The sequence below is a fragment of the Littorina saxatilis genome, linkage group LG9 (genome assembly GCF_037325665.1).
Source record: "Littorina saxatilis isolate snail1 linkage group LG9, US_GU_Lsax_2.0, whole genome shotgun sequence".
In the NCBI taxonomy this organism is placed as follows: Eukaryota; Metazoa; Mollusca; class Gastropoda; order Littorinimorpha; family Littorinidae; genus Littorina; species Littorina saxatilis.
This window is the reverse complement of record NC_090253.1, coordinates 9,547,578-9,561,398: the sequence shown is the minus strand read 5'-3', so window position 1 is coordinate 9,561,398 and position 13,821 is coordinate 9,547,578. Positions and strand designations below refer to the sequence as shown.

The 13,821-nt window shown below is 44.9% G+C and overlaps 2 protein-coding genes across 2 annotated transcripts; both read left to right on the top strand.

Moving 5' to 3' along the window:
• The first annotated feature begins 6,912 nt into the window (after positions 1-6,912).
• LOC138977083 (uncharacterized) lies at positions 6,913-11,161 on the top strand. Its single transcript, XM_070349992.1, has 2 exons — positions 6,913-7,087; positions 10,830-11,161. The coding sequence occupies exons 1-2, from the start codon at positions 6,913-6,915 to the stop codon at positions 11,159-11,161; spliced, it is 507 nt and encodes a 168-aa protein (XP_070206093.1).
• A 42-nt stretch (positions 11,162-11,203) lies between these two features.
• On the top strand, positions 11,204-12,522 carry LOC138977082 (ribonuclease HI-like). The gene is made up of 2 exons (XM_070349990.1): positions 11,204-11,813; positions 12,515-12,522. Exons 1-2 carry the CDS (start codon positions 11,204-11,206, stop codon positions 12,520-12,522), a joined length of 618 nt encoding a protein of 205 aa, XP_070206091.1.
• The last annotated feature ends 1,299 nt before the right edge of the window (positions 12,523-13,821 follow it).

The following is a 13,821-nucleotide window of genomic DNA, read 5'->3' as shown; positions in this document are numbered from 1 at the left end:
AGTCATTAAGGTGGCTTACTTCAGTTTTTAACTAAGGCCAAAAAAAAAAATAGGTGTGGTTACGGTAACATAGCCAAAACAAGGGTGAAACAAACAAAAAGAAGGGCAAAGCCCATACGACTCACATGCTTGACCTTGACCTTTACGAAACCTAGCAATGACATCATACACTAAGAACTGCTTTACACATTTTTCCTACCAAAATACATGTGACCTTGACCCAAGGTCAAGGTCATCCAAGGTCATGCAACACAAAGCTGTTAATTCAAGACATAGGAAGTACAATGGTGCTTATTGGCTCTTTCTACCATGAGATATGGTCACTTTTAGTGGTTCACTACCTTATTTTGGTCACATTTCATAAGGGTCAAAGTGACCTTGACCTTGATCGTATGTGACCAAATGTGTCTCATGATGAAAGCATAACATGTGCCCCACATAATTTTTAAGTTTGAAACAGTTATCTTCCATAGTTCAGGGTCAAGGTCACTTCAAAATATGTATACAATCCAACTTTGAAGAGCTCCTGTGACCTTGACCTTGAAGCAAGGTAAACCAAACTGGTATCAAAAGATGGGGCTTACCTTGCCCTATATATCATATGTAGGTGAGGTATTCAATCTAAAAAACTGCAGAGAAAATGGGAAAAATATGAAAAATAGCTGTTTTTTAGGCAACATTTATGGCCCCTGCGACCTTGACCTTGAAGCAAGGTCAAGATGCTATGTATGTTTTTTGGGGCCTTGTCATCATACACCATCTTGCCAAATTTGGTACTGATAGACTGAATAGTGTCCAAGAAATATCCAACGTTAAAGTTTTCCGGACGGACGGACGGACGGACGGACGTCCGGACGGACGGACGGACGACTCGGGTGAGTACATAGACTCACTTTTGCTTCGCATGTGAGTCAAAAAATAGGGTAGGAAGGTAGGCAATCACTTTTTTTTTTAAAACTTTTTTTTTAATGTGTACAAATTAAACCTACTTGACAAGGAAATAAGTGTGCGACTCAAGCGCTTTTGCTTTCATTGCGTTTTCTGCACTCGTTTTTTTTTTTTTTTTTTTTTTTGACAAATGTAATAAAAAGTTATAGGATCGGCCCCTAAAAATAGGGTAGGTCGGGTTACCGTAACCACACCTATTTTTTTTTTAGGCCTAATAAATGAATGCAGATTCCAGACCTAAAATCAAAATAACGATTTTACAAACTTTATTTTTCGAAAAAAGTTGGACCCATTTGGCGACATTTTTTGAAAACGACCCACATATCACTTACCTAAATCCGCATAGCATGACACGTACGCTGTTGTATGTATTGTTTAAATTGGTTTGCTTTCTCGGCAGACGCGCACCAATGTCTCCGGGTTTGTGTTACTGGGAAAACATGAATCCCGCCTTTCATCCATAGCTGCACACATTCAGACCTGATGACTATGACACTTACCTTTCAACAGCATTATTAGCTTTCATTGCGATTAACAGCCCGTGACAGGATCTGAATTAAGTAGACCGCTTTCTTTACAATAACGTCGCTATCGTAGGTCTGTGAAAAAAGACAAATGTTGCACGACAGAACACCGTGCGTTGGGTGTTGTTATAAACTGCCTGCATGTTGTTTTAAAGGCACAGTAAGCCTCCCGTAAACCATCACAGAGCTCCCCGAGCGTCTAAATACAGCACAAGCATACTTCCATTTGAACGCTCACCGAACGGGAACATCCTGGCTGCTTTCTGTCGAGCGTGAGACATTTTCCAAGAATTTATTTTCGTGGACTTGGCCCTGAAGAACAATGGCGCCTCGTTTTTGCGCTAGACCTAACTTTTAAAATCTAAATAATAAATTGACAGCTTGTTACACAAACATTCTTTAATCATAAAAGAATTCGTTTTTCATCAAGACAAGATCAAAACAATTCGAAGTTGTGAAAGTTTAAAAAAAGAAAAGCCCGGAAGCAGGGTCACGCAAGGGTCGTAGCATCTTGAACACGCGGCCAGTACTGTAACTGACCTTGACACGGAACGATTCAAGGGGGGCAATCTCAAGTCATCTGAAAGAGGGAAATCCAAACGCTATCCGCCTTGTTCGATTTTATGGGCTTGGACGATAGAGAAAAATAAGAAAAGCAAACACTGGAGTATACCTGGACGAAATTGCTATCAAGAACGCAGAATTGATTTTTTCTGAGGTTTTTTTTTGCCGTAAGCGCCATGTTTATCGGAGCAGGAAACTCTTCCAGAGTGAGGCCCCTTTGTTGATGCATGTCAACATCAGATGTGCGAGACGCGATAAACATGGCGCTTACGGCAAAAAAAAACCTCAGAAAAAATCAATTCTGCGTTCTTGATAGCAATTTCGTCCAGGTATACTCCAGTGTTTGCTTTTCTTATTTTTCTCTATCGTCCAAGCCCATAAAATCGAACAAGGCGGATAGCGTTTGGATTTCCCTCTTTGAGATGACTGAGATTGCCCCCCCTTGGATCGATCCGTATCAAGGGCAGTTACAGTACTGGCCTTGTGTTCAAGATGTCAAAAGCCATCGCTAGAGTTCTTGTGAACCACAGCCGTTGTTTCGTGCATAAAAAACGTGCTATTGTAGATAAGCTCACGTCGAGTCGCACTCAAATGACTAACTATGACGACTGCATTGTGAAAAGGGGGAAAACTGGATCACACGGGTTCACGATGGCTCAGGGGTAAGATAAACCACGCAAAAATAAATTCTTTGAAAATTGTTCGCTCTTTACGGAGGGCACCTAGGATGTTCTCAATTGGTGAGTGTTTAAATGAAAGGGTGTTTGTACTGTGTGTAAAAGCCTGACCGTATCTGTGATGGTTTACGGGAGGCTTACTCTGCCTTTAAGTGTGTGCATGAGCGTTGATGTATATGTGTGCGTGTGTGATTGTGTGATTATGTGTGTGTGTGTGTGTTTGTGTATGTGTATCGAGTGTGTGTGTGTGTGTGGGCATGGTGAAACTATGAATGAGAGAGAAAGAAAAAAAATTAATAGAAACTTTTTAGTGTTCCTTGTTTGCACGCCGGATAAATAGGTACAGGATGTTTTGCTCTCATAACACAAATGCATTTTGTGGCTCCACAAAAGCTTTTATGATGGCACGGGTCAGTTAATATTTTGGCCTAGAGGGGGGATACAGAAATAAAGAACCAATTAGAGAGAGACAGTTGTCTGATAAGAAAGAGCCAATTCGATTGCCAGTTCAGGTCACATAAAATGAACTAACTGTCACTCACTAATCAACGCTTGACCGGGGAGTGCACACCAATTTATATATAATATTCTCCTTTTTTCTGGCATTCTTTCCCACCTCCATCCCCTTGTTTCTCCCCCTTTGTGCCCTTGCTTTTGCTTGTTTGTGTTTTTGTATGTCCTGCTAGGGGTGAGCTAACACCATTGTTTGAGCTTCGCTCCACACACGGCTGATTCCTTGACGAGGTGTGGGAGCTTGAGTACTTCTATGACCCCGAGAGCTATGCCAGCGGGAGTGTCAAAACTTCTGGTAGCATCTCGCATGCTGGACAGGTCAACGGAGAGAAGTCAGACTAATATCAGCTAACTCTCCTCGAGTCATAAGGGGCATGAGAAGGATACTCATGTAAATAAAACCATGGGCAGACCGGACTCATCAGCCATGGCAGGCAACCGGTCTAGGAGAGGGACACTCTGAATTCAAACCATGGGCAGACCGGACTCATCAGCCATGGCAGGCAACCGGTCTAGGAGAGGGACACTCTGAATTCAAACCATGGGCAGACCGGACTCATCAGCCATGGCAGGCAACCGGTCTAGGAGAGGGACACTCTGAATTCACACCATGGGCAGACCGGACTCATCAGCCATGGCAGGCAACCGGTCTAGGAGGGGGACACTCTGAATTCAAACCATGGGCAGACCGGACTCATCAGCCATGGCAGGCAACCGGTCTAGGAGAGGGACACTCTGAATTCAAACCATGGGCAGACCGGACTCATCAGCCATGGCAGGCAACCGGTCTAGGAGAGGGACACTCTGAATTCAAACCATGGGCAGACCGGACTCATCAGCCATGGCAGGCAACCGGTCTAGGAGAGGGACACTCTGAATTCAAACCATGGGCAGACCGGACTCATCAGCCATGGCAGGTAACCGGTCTAGGAGAGGGACACTCTGAATTCAAACCATGGGCAGACCGGACTCATCAGCCATGGCAGGCAACCAGTCTAGGAGAGGGACACTCTGAATTCAAACCATGGGCAGACCGGACTCATCAGCCATGGCAGGCAACCAGTCTAGGAGAAGGACACTCCGAATTCAAACCACCCCCCAACGAAGTCGGAGCGATGCTGACTGTGTTTCCGGACACAGTGTGGGAACCTAAACTAAGTTCATGGGAGACGAGCTCGCACGCCACCACTATGGATTATGCCTCAGATTCAGACAGATATTTCGATATGGTGTCGTTCCCGTGGACCTTTGCCAGGCGGGAGCGGTGCCGGACCCTCAGCCTCAAGGGGGTCCACCTCAGCGACTGGCGGCTCTGTTGACTCGGGAACCAGGGGAAGACAGAGTAGAGCGACTGGTCAAACTCAACATCTAGCGACAGCCATCAGGGTTGTGCAGTGGAATGCAGAAGGCGTCCAGAGAAAGAAACCAGAGCTACAGGCTTTTCTGAGAGACAACAACATCGACATTATCTGCATCCAGGAGACCCACCTGAAAGAAGACCGCAGATTCTTCGTCAGAGGTTATGACACCTTCCGACGGGACCAGCCGACCGGACACAAGGGTGGAGTTCTCACCCTGGTCCGACACAACATCCCGGCAGCTATGACGGCACAGACGGCAGACGGCGACCTTGAGTACATCACCATCAAGACCTTCCTGCAGGGAGAAGAACTCTCCATCACCATCGTATATAGCCCACCTACCACCAAGCTGGACCTCCACACCATCCAGCTCCCAAACGAGAAACATCTCATCGTTGGCGACTTCAACGGCCACTCCCCAGCATGGGGCTACGACAGTACTGACGCAAGAGGAGAAGACATACAGGACTGGATAACCGACAGCCAGCTCATCCTTATCAACCAGCCAGATGACCAGCCATCCTTCTTCTCCAGAGCTTGGAAGAAAAGCTCAACCCCTGACCTTGCCATTGCCACAGAAGAGGTAGAAAAAAGGACCACCAGAACTGTCAACGGCCAACTGGGAGGAAGTGACCACTTACCCATCACCCTCTCCATTGCTGACATGAAGACCATCCTGGAGTACCACAGAAAGAAAGCCAACTGGAACTTCAAGAAAGCCAAATGGACCAAGTACCAGCTCCATGTTGAAAGCCTTCGCAACACCACCTTCATGGAGGACATCAACCACAAAGTAAAAGAGCTGACACAGACCATCCTAGCGGCTGCCAGAAAGTCCATCCCCCGTGGCTTCAGGAAGGACTACAAACCTTACTGGAGTCAGAGGCTGGCCTGCCTGCACCAGCGACTCTCAGAAGCCAGATAAAGCATGGAGCAGTCCCCATCCGCAGAAACAACGACCATGCACAACCAACTGAAGGAGGATTTCAACAAGACCAAGACACAAGAACTGCAACAAAGCTGGCAGGAAATCACCTCCACTATTGGCCTCGATTCAGACACAGGGAAACTCTGGCGTCTCACCAAAATTCTAAACGAAGACAGCATGGCTACGCGGGGACCTACAGTACTAGAAGACAGCGGAACCTTCCACACTGGAAAAAGAGCAGCAAACCTCCTTGCCGACGTCTTTGAGACCGAGAGCACCATCAGAGTCCCACCCCAAAGAAAGAAGGAAGTTGCAGAACAACTTGAAACCAGACTCCGACAGCAGAGAAACGCAGCCCCACCAATGATCTCAGATCTTACCATGGCAGAGCTCGTCGATGCGATCAAAAGACTCAAGTGCAAGAAAGCGCCCGGAAAGGATGGAGTCTGCAACGAGATGATCAAGCACCTCGGGCCTGCTGCCAGAACTAAGCTCCTTGAGCTCTTGAACCAGTCGTGGAGATCCGGCGTCTTCCCCTCAGCATGGAAAGAGGCCACCATCATACCCATCCTGAAGAAGGACAAGAACCGCAAGCAAAAGACAAGCTACAGACCGATCAGTCTACTCAGCTGCCTCAGCAAGACCCTCGAGCGCATGATCAACAAGAGGCTGATGTGGCACATGGAAACCAACAACCTGATCACCAATGAACAGTCCGCCTTCAGGAAGAACAGGAGTACTGAAGACCAGCTGATCTACCTCACCCAATCAATAGAGAATGCCTTCCAGAAGAAGAAGAAAGTCATTGCCACCTTCATTGACCTCTCCAAGGCCTTCGACAAGGTGTGGAAGGAAGGCCTCCTCCTGAAGCTATTGACGGCAGAAATCGCTGGACGAATGTTCAACTGGATCAAGAGCTTCCTGTGCCACAGAACCGCGAGAGTCAAGCTTGACGGCAACCTAAGCTACGCTGTGAAGATCAGGGTAGGAGTCCCCCAGGGAGGAGTAATATCCCCCACCCTCTTCGTCGTCTTCATCAACGACATCACCAACAGCCTGTCCAGACACATCTCCAGAGCCCTACACGCTGATGACTTTGCGATGTGGAGCGCTGCCGAGTCCACCGCAACCGCCAAAGTCCGGATGCAGGAGGCCCTCAACATCACCTCTAAGTGGGCGACAGACTGGTGTGTCACCGTGAACAGCCTCAAGACCGTAGCCACCTGCTTCTCCCTCTCCAATTCCAAAGAGACCCTCAGCTCCAACTGACCATCAACAACCAGGCAATACCACAGGAAGACACCCCTACCTACCTAGGTATCAAGCTAGACAAAAAACTCACCTGGAACCCACACATCAAAGAGGCGGAGAAGAGGGCTACGAGAAAACTCTCCATCATGAAGAAACTGGCTGGCACAAAGTGGGGAGCCAGCAGCAACATCCTCAGGCAGGTGTATACGGGACACGTCCGCCCTGTGATGGAGTATGGAGCAGCAGCCTGGGCCACAGCTGCGAAGAGCAACACCAGCCGGCTCAACAAAGTGCAGAACGCAAGCATGCGCATCATCACAGGCACGGTGTGTCAACTGATTCCGTTCATCCACCGGATGTTTCCGTTCATCCGCAGAATGTGTCCGTTCATACAGCCCTATTTTCGTCACTTGCTTCGGGAAAAACGTTGTGGTAAGTCGTGTGGGCAGCGCGCTTGTGTGATATTGAAAGAATAAGGTAGCGAAATGGTTGGGCTATGTGTACGATAAGTACCAAGGTGCTAGTGAATCCTAATAATAACACACGCGGGCCGAACGTGGCAAAATTGCCTGATTTTTTAACATTTTCTTGTTTTTCTCGCTCTGTTATCGAATCTGACCCTTGATTTGCACATGATCACCAAAACCATTGCCTGTTACGACATTTCGCTTGAACAGAAGTTTATAGAAACCCATGGCTTTTGTACAATCACTTGTCTTTTGAAAACATACAGATTCCGTTCATACCCCATGTTTCCGTTCGTACAAAAGTGCATGTTTCCCTTCGTACGAAAAGCGTTTCCGTTCATACACATTCGTTAGATCAGAGTGAAACAGGCCCCCACTACAAGTTCTGTGTATTCCAATCGTTTTCAAATAGCACAAAGTACGAATGCGTGTGATATTGGACCTATGTGAACCATAAGACGAATTGAATTTGCAAAAAACAGTTTTGTGTCCGTTCGTACTGATTTTGACGGGAAAATGTGTCCGTTCGTACCACTTTCATCAAATTGTTTCCCTTCGTACCCTTTTCAGTAATGTGTTCAGTGACGGAGCTTTCTGTGTGTTTTGATAAGAACGAAGATTGATTTGTGCAGTTGTGCTTGCTTTGCAGCACTGCAACTAAGACTGAACTAAGTAACATGTACATTTGTATGTTACTCCTATCATGCCATTTGCTTCACCTGTGATAATCATGAGCAGAATTTAGACAAATCAAGAAAAAACATTATCCAGGCTCTATCAGTCCTTTTTACGACTTAATGTTTGAACATAAATGGGGAATCGAAACGAGGATCGTGGTTTATGTGTGTGTGTGTGTGTGTGTGCGTGCGTGTGTATGTGTGTGTGTATCAGTGTGCGTGTGTGTGTGTGAGTGTGTGTGTGTGTGTGTGTGTGTGTGTGTGTGTGTGCGTGCGTGCGTGCGTGTAGAGCGAAACTACTGGACCGATCTTTATGACATTTTACATGAGAGTTCCTAGGAAAGATATCCCCAGACGGTTTTTTTCTTTTTTTCGAGAAATATTTTTGATGACGTCATATCCGGCTTTTTGTAAAAGTTGAGGCGGCACTGTCACACTCTCATTTTTCAATCAAATTGATTGAAAATTTGGCCAAGCAATCTTCTGCATTTCAGATTGGTGGCTTAAAAATTAGTTAATGACTTAGGTCGTTAAAAATCTGAAAATTGTAAAAAAAAAAAAATTTATAAAACGATCTAAATTTACGTTTATCTTATTCCTCATCATTTTCTCATTCTAAAAACATATAAATATGTTATATTTGGATTAAAAACAAGCTCTGAAAATTAAAAATATACAAATTATTATCAAAATTAAATTGTCGAAATCAAATTAAAAACACTTTCATCTTATTCCTTGTCGGTTCCTGATTCCAAAAATAGATATGATATGTTTGGATTAAAAACACGCTCAGAAAGTTCAAACGAAGATGGTACAGAAAAGCGTGCTATCCTTCTCAGCGCTACTACTACCCCGCTCTTCTTGTCAATTTCACTGCCTTTGTCATGAGCGGTGGACTGACGATGCTACGAGTATACGGTCTTGCTGAAAAATTGCATTGCCTTCAGTTTCATTCTGACAGCTTGACTAAATGTATTTTCGCCTTACGCGACTTGTTTTATAAATGTCTTTGATGACGTCATATCCGACTTTTTGTAAAAGTTGAGGCCGCACTGTCACACCCTCATTTTTGTATCAAATTGATTTCAAAACTTTAGCCAGGCAACCCCCGTACTATGGGATTGCATTTCAGCTTCAAAGCTTAAAAAATGATAAAAAAAAAGTTTGGTCATTAAAAATCTGAAAATGCTAAAAGAGTGAATGTCACACGCTTTCCTTCTTTGCCACTACTAAAGCAAACGTGTGCAAGATTGTATGTTACACGCTTTGGAGCATGTGCAAGAACGGATTCAAACTCGAAATCGTCCCTCCAAAAGCCCCAAAATGCACACACGACTTTTATTTCTCCTGCTGTTGTCGTGTCTTCTCTTTACAAATTCTTCAACGCTGAGAATACTGAAAACGGCATCCCAGACTACAGTACTGTTTCCATACGCGAGTTTAGCTTCCCTTGGAAAGTGGCTCGCTCAGGAGGCCTGTTAGTCTGAAACTAGAAGGACAGAGTTCTGAACATAGATGACAAAGACCCCAGAAAGAACAAACATTTCGCGGATGCAGACACAGAAAGACGTCATGAAGAATGGAATGCTTCAAAAGATACAGACTGTGACGATGACTGTGACGTCATTCACATATACCGAGACGTCATTCATAGTTGTTCGTTCACTTTCGTCAAAAAGTAGATCTCTCCACAATGGCTGCTCCTGTGTTTAGGTTTATCAAGCGTGAGTACGCAAAACGTGTTTGTTCTCTCCTCTGTTGAAGCTGTGAGACATAATCGCCATTACGAGCTAGTCGTGTGACAGAGAGTGTTCTTGCACACTCGACTGCTGCTGTTTCACTCCGGCTAAAGCCGTCGTGAAACATCTACAGTCTCGTGTGCAAGAAAACTCTCTGTCACACGACTAGCTCGTAATAGCGGGTAATGTCTAGGTTTAGCTTGCAGAAAGCATATTTTGAACAGGTTTCACATAAGTTTAGATCTTTGAAATGACATTGTGTAAGGAAACTGGAAGAAGACACACTTATCAAAATGTTTGCTCTTCAGTAAGATTTTAAACAGGGATGGTATTGCACCAGAAAAGCCACAGTCGCGTGTTGTTGCACTCATGAACAACATGCATTATGGGTTATACATAAGTCGAATTAGGGGTATTAAAATGCTAATTGCACAAGCTTTCTACCAAAAATCACAAACGTCATGAAAAGCGTACGAAGGGAAACAATTTGATGAAAGTGGTACGAACAGACACATTTTCCCGTCAAAATCAGTACGAACGGACACAAAACTGTTTTTTGCAAATTCAATTCATCTTATGGTTCACATAGGTCTAATATCACACGCATTCGTACTTTGTGCTATTTGAAAACGATTGGAATACACAGAACTTGTAGTGGGGGCCTGTTTCACTCTGATCTAACGAATGTGTATGAACGGAAACGCTTTTCGTACGATGGGAAACATGCACTTTTGCACGAACGGAAACATGGAGTATGAACGGAATCTGTATGTTTTCAAAAGACAAGTGATTGTACAAAAGCCATGGGTTTCTATAAACTTCTGTTCAAGCGAAATGTCGTAACAGGCAATGGTTTTGGTGATCATGTGCAAATCAGGGGTCAGATTCGATAACAGAGCGAGAAAAACAAGAAAATGTTAAAAAATCAGGCAATTTTGCCACGTTCGGCCCGCGTGTGTTATTATTAGGATTCACTAGCACCTTGGTACTTATCGTACACATAGCCCAACCATTTCGCTACCTTATTCTTTCAATATCACACAAGCGCGCTGCCCACACGACTTACTACAACGTTTTTCCCGAAGCAAGTGACAAAAATGGGGCTGTATGAACGGACACATCCTGCGGATGAACGGAAACATCCGGTGGATGAACGGAATCAGTTGACACACCGTGACAGGGGGACTGAAAACTACGCCCATACACGCCCTTGAAGCCACCACCAGACTCCCTTCCCTGGACCACCGACGAGAAGAGAAGGTCATCGTGCAATACGAGAAGCTGCAACGACTCCCCTCTCACCCAGCACACCAGCACACCCAACAGATGACGAAGAACAGGCTGAAAAGAAGCAGTTTCAACCATCTGGCCAAGCAGCTAGAGAGAACTCAAACCAGCTTCCTACCACGCACCCCTGAAGAACAAGAGCCCCTCCAAGACGCTGAAGAGTGGAACAGCCAGCTCAGCAAGGTGCTCTTTGTTACTGACATGCCAGGAGTGACCAGCAAGTGAGAGCAGCAGGACGGAATCCTCAAGAACCTCACGCTGGAGATGATGCACCAAGACTACAATGCCTCAGTATGGACTCACATCTACACTGACGGGTCCTCAGATGGTGCCATCAAAAACGGAGGAAGCGGGATCCTGGTGCGCTACCCAGACGGACACACCCTTTCAAGATCCCTGCCTGCCGGAGAGCTGTCATCCAACTACCGGGCAGAACTCACCGCTCACAGAGAAGCAGTTAGCCTGGTCAGCGAACACCCACTCTCTCACGCCGTCTTCCTGACCGACTGCAGATCCGCCGTCCAATGCCTGCAGTCGCCCAAAGAGCAGCTGAAACGAGACACCCAGCGTCTTCTCTGTACTCTCTCCCAGAGCACAAACGTCGCTGTCCAGTGGATCCCTGCTCACTGTGGCCTCTCAGGGAACGAGGAAGCGGACAGACTGGCCAAGACTGGCAGCCATCTGGAGCAGACAAGATCAACAGTCTCTTACAGTGAAGCCAAAACCCTGGTGAAAAGACACTACCAGACCACCTGGAATGCCCAACACAGCCTTCCATCTGAAGATCAGATGCCCAACCTACAGCGCCATCAGCAGACCATCCTCTTCCGCCTACGGACTGGACACTGTCGACTGCGTGCCCACATGCACCGCCTTGGTCTGTCGCACACACCGAACTGCCCGTGCGAAACAGGCCCACAGACCCCGGAGCACATCCTGCAGACCTGCCCGCTCCACCAGGAAGCCAGAACAGATCACTGGCCCCAAGGTGCCACACTGCAGGAGCAACTCTGGGGCACCAAAGACTCCCTGATCCTGACCACCAGCTTTATTCAAGCTACAAAACTTGAAGTCTGACCTGAGGCCAAAAAATCCTGGAACGCCGAAGAAGAAGAAGTTTGAGCTTCGGTGCTGTACTGTTTTGCTTGGTCTGGAACCGAGACTCATGCTTTAGTCCACAGTTGCCTTGGTCTTACTTCCCTTTCGCCCTGATCGTAGTTGAGTAGCCGGCGGCTGTGGCATTTGGCTTTTTATATCTACTAAGTGTTTCCTTAAAACTGTCTTCTTTGTATGTTAAGTTTTTTTGCGGTTCTGATCGAGTTTTAATCGGGGCGCATAGAGCCCCCCCCCCAAAAAAAAATGTTTGTACATATCCTGAAAATACAGTTGTAAAATAATTTTCCAACAGAAAAAAAGAAGTGTAAATAATTGCATTGCGTTTTATGTCCAAATCCTAATTTGAGAGGATTCTGTAAAATACTATGATTAAATCAGTTACTGAATGAGTAAATGTCACGTGAGTGGCCAGAAACGGCAATATTTGTGTGGTCAATAACTGTGTGCATGTTAACTGTGTAGGATCTTGATTACTTCCCTTGTCCCACAGACAGCATAACAGGTACGGTCCGCATAACGCAAATAAAAACAGGAGGTCTAGAACTATCACTTAAACAGCTTCCCAAACTGCATGATGTGCATAAAGTTGGTGTCTAACATGTACCCAATACATTCCTCTGTGTGCTGCGTTAAAGTCATCATTGAAGATATATAACTCACAGTGCCCGTATTCAAAGACTCCTTGAACAATTGTGACTCTCCAAAACAGGAATGAGTCGGATGTCACCTTGCGCGGTTCTGCGCTAGGCATAAACCTTAGTTACAGGCTTATAACTCAAGAAGTGTTCGGTCTTTTTTTAAAACGGTTTTCACAACTGGATAGAGCATAACAATCTCTTTAAGAAAATGTTTAAATATACAATCATGCAAAGGTGACATGCGACTCATTCCGTGGTGCAAGGTCACAATTTTGCTGTCAGAAACCCAAACCTTGCATTCAAAGCAGTTTTGTTGATATGATGTGCATCCAAGCACACACTTGGTTTAAGCGTGTTTTTATTAATTTTCTTGTATACACGTTATAAACAGAAACAACATTAAGAACGTTAACAAGCAGACTGCTTATGGACACGTTCTAAAACTAATAATCAATACACATTCTGATAACAAGACATGGCGAACAAGTGATAACTTCAACCCTTTTCTTTCAAAATATTCCTCTTTTTTTTATACAAATCAAGAGAGAGAGAGAGAGAGAGAGAGACTCAGACTCAGACTCAGACTCAGAACTTTATTACAAAAGGATAAAGGTTTTAGGCAAAGCCTATTCTTCCAACCTGTCCTTTATACAACACATAAAGACAGACGGACATAAAAAATAAAACTTCAATCAGATAAGATACAGAATTACATTGTATGGATTGCAACACAATGTGCATTTAAGGAATTATATAAGGAAAACTAAAAAATTACAAAATTACATTGACATAGTTAAACCTTTCATTTTGAGAATTAAGTTGCTCAAATCAGCTACACATCCGTTAACACTAGTACAAAATGTTCAACAAAATAACAATCGAACAAGACATTTCATTCACGAATGATACTACTTTGCAAATATTACTCAAATGAGTTTGCCATTTCAACTCTTGATCAATGGTAACACCTAATATTCTATGTTCCCTAACTTGCTGCACTTGAGTTGAGCCAACTGACAGTTGTAGTAGTAAAGGACTTAACTGGTGTTTTTGTCTCGTGGTTATCACCATACTCTTTGTTTTAATCGGATGAATGATCATTGCATTAGAAACGCACCACTCAGTGATTTC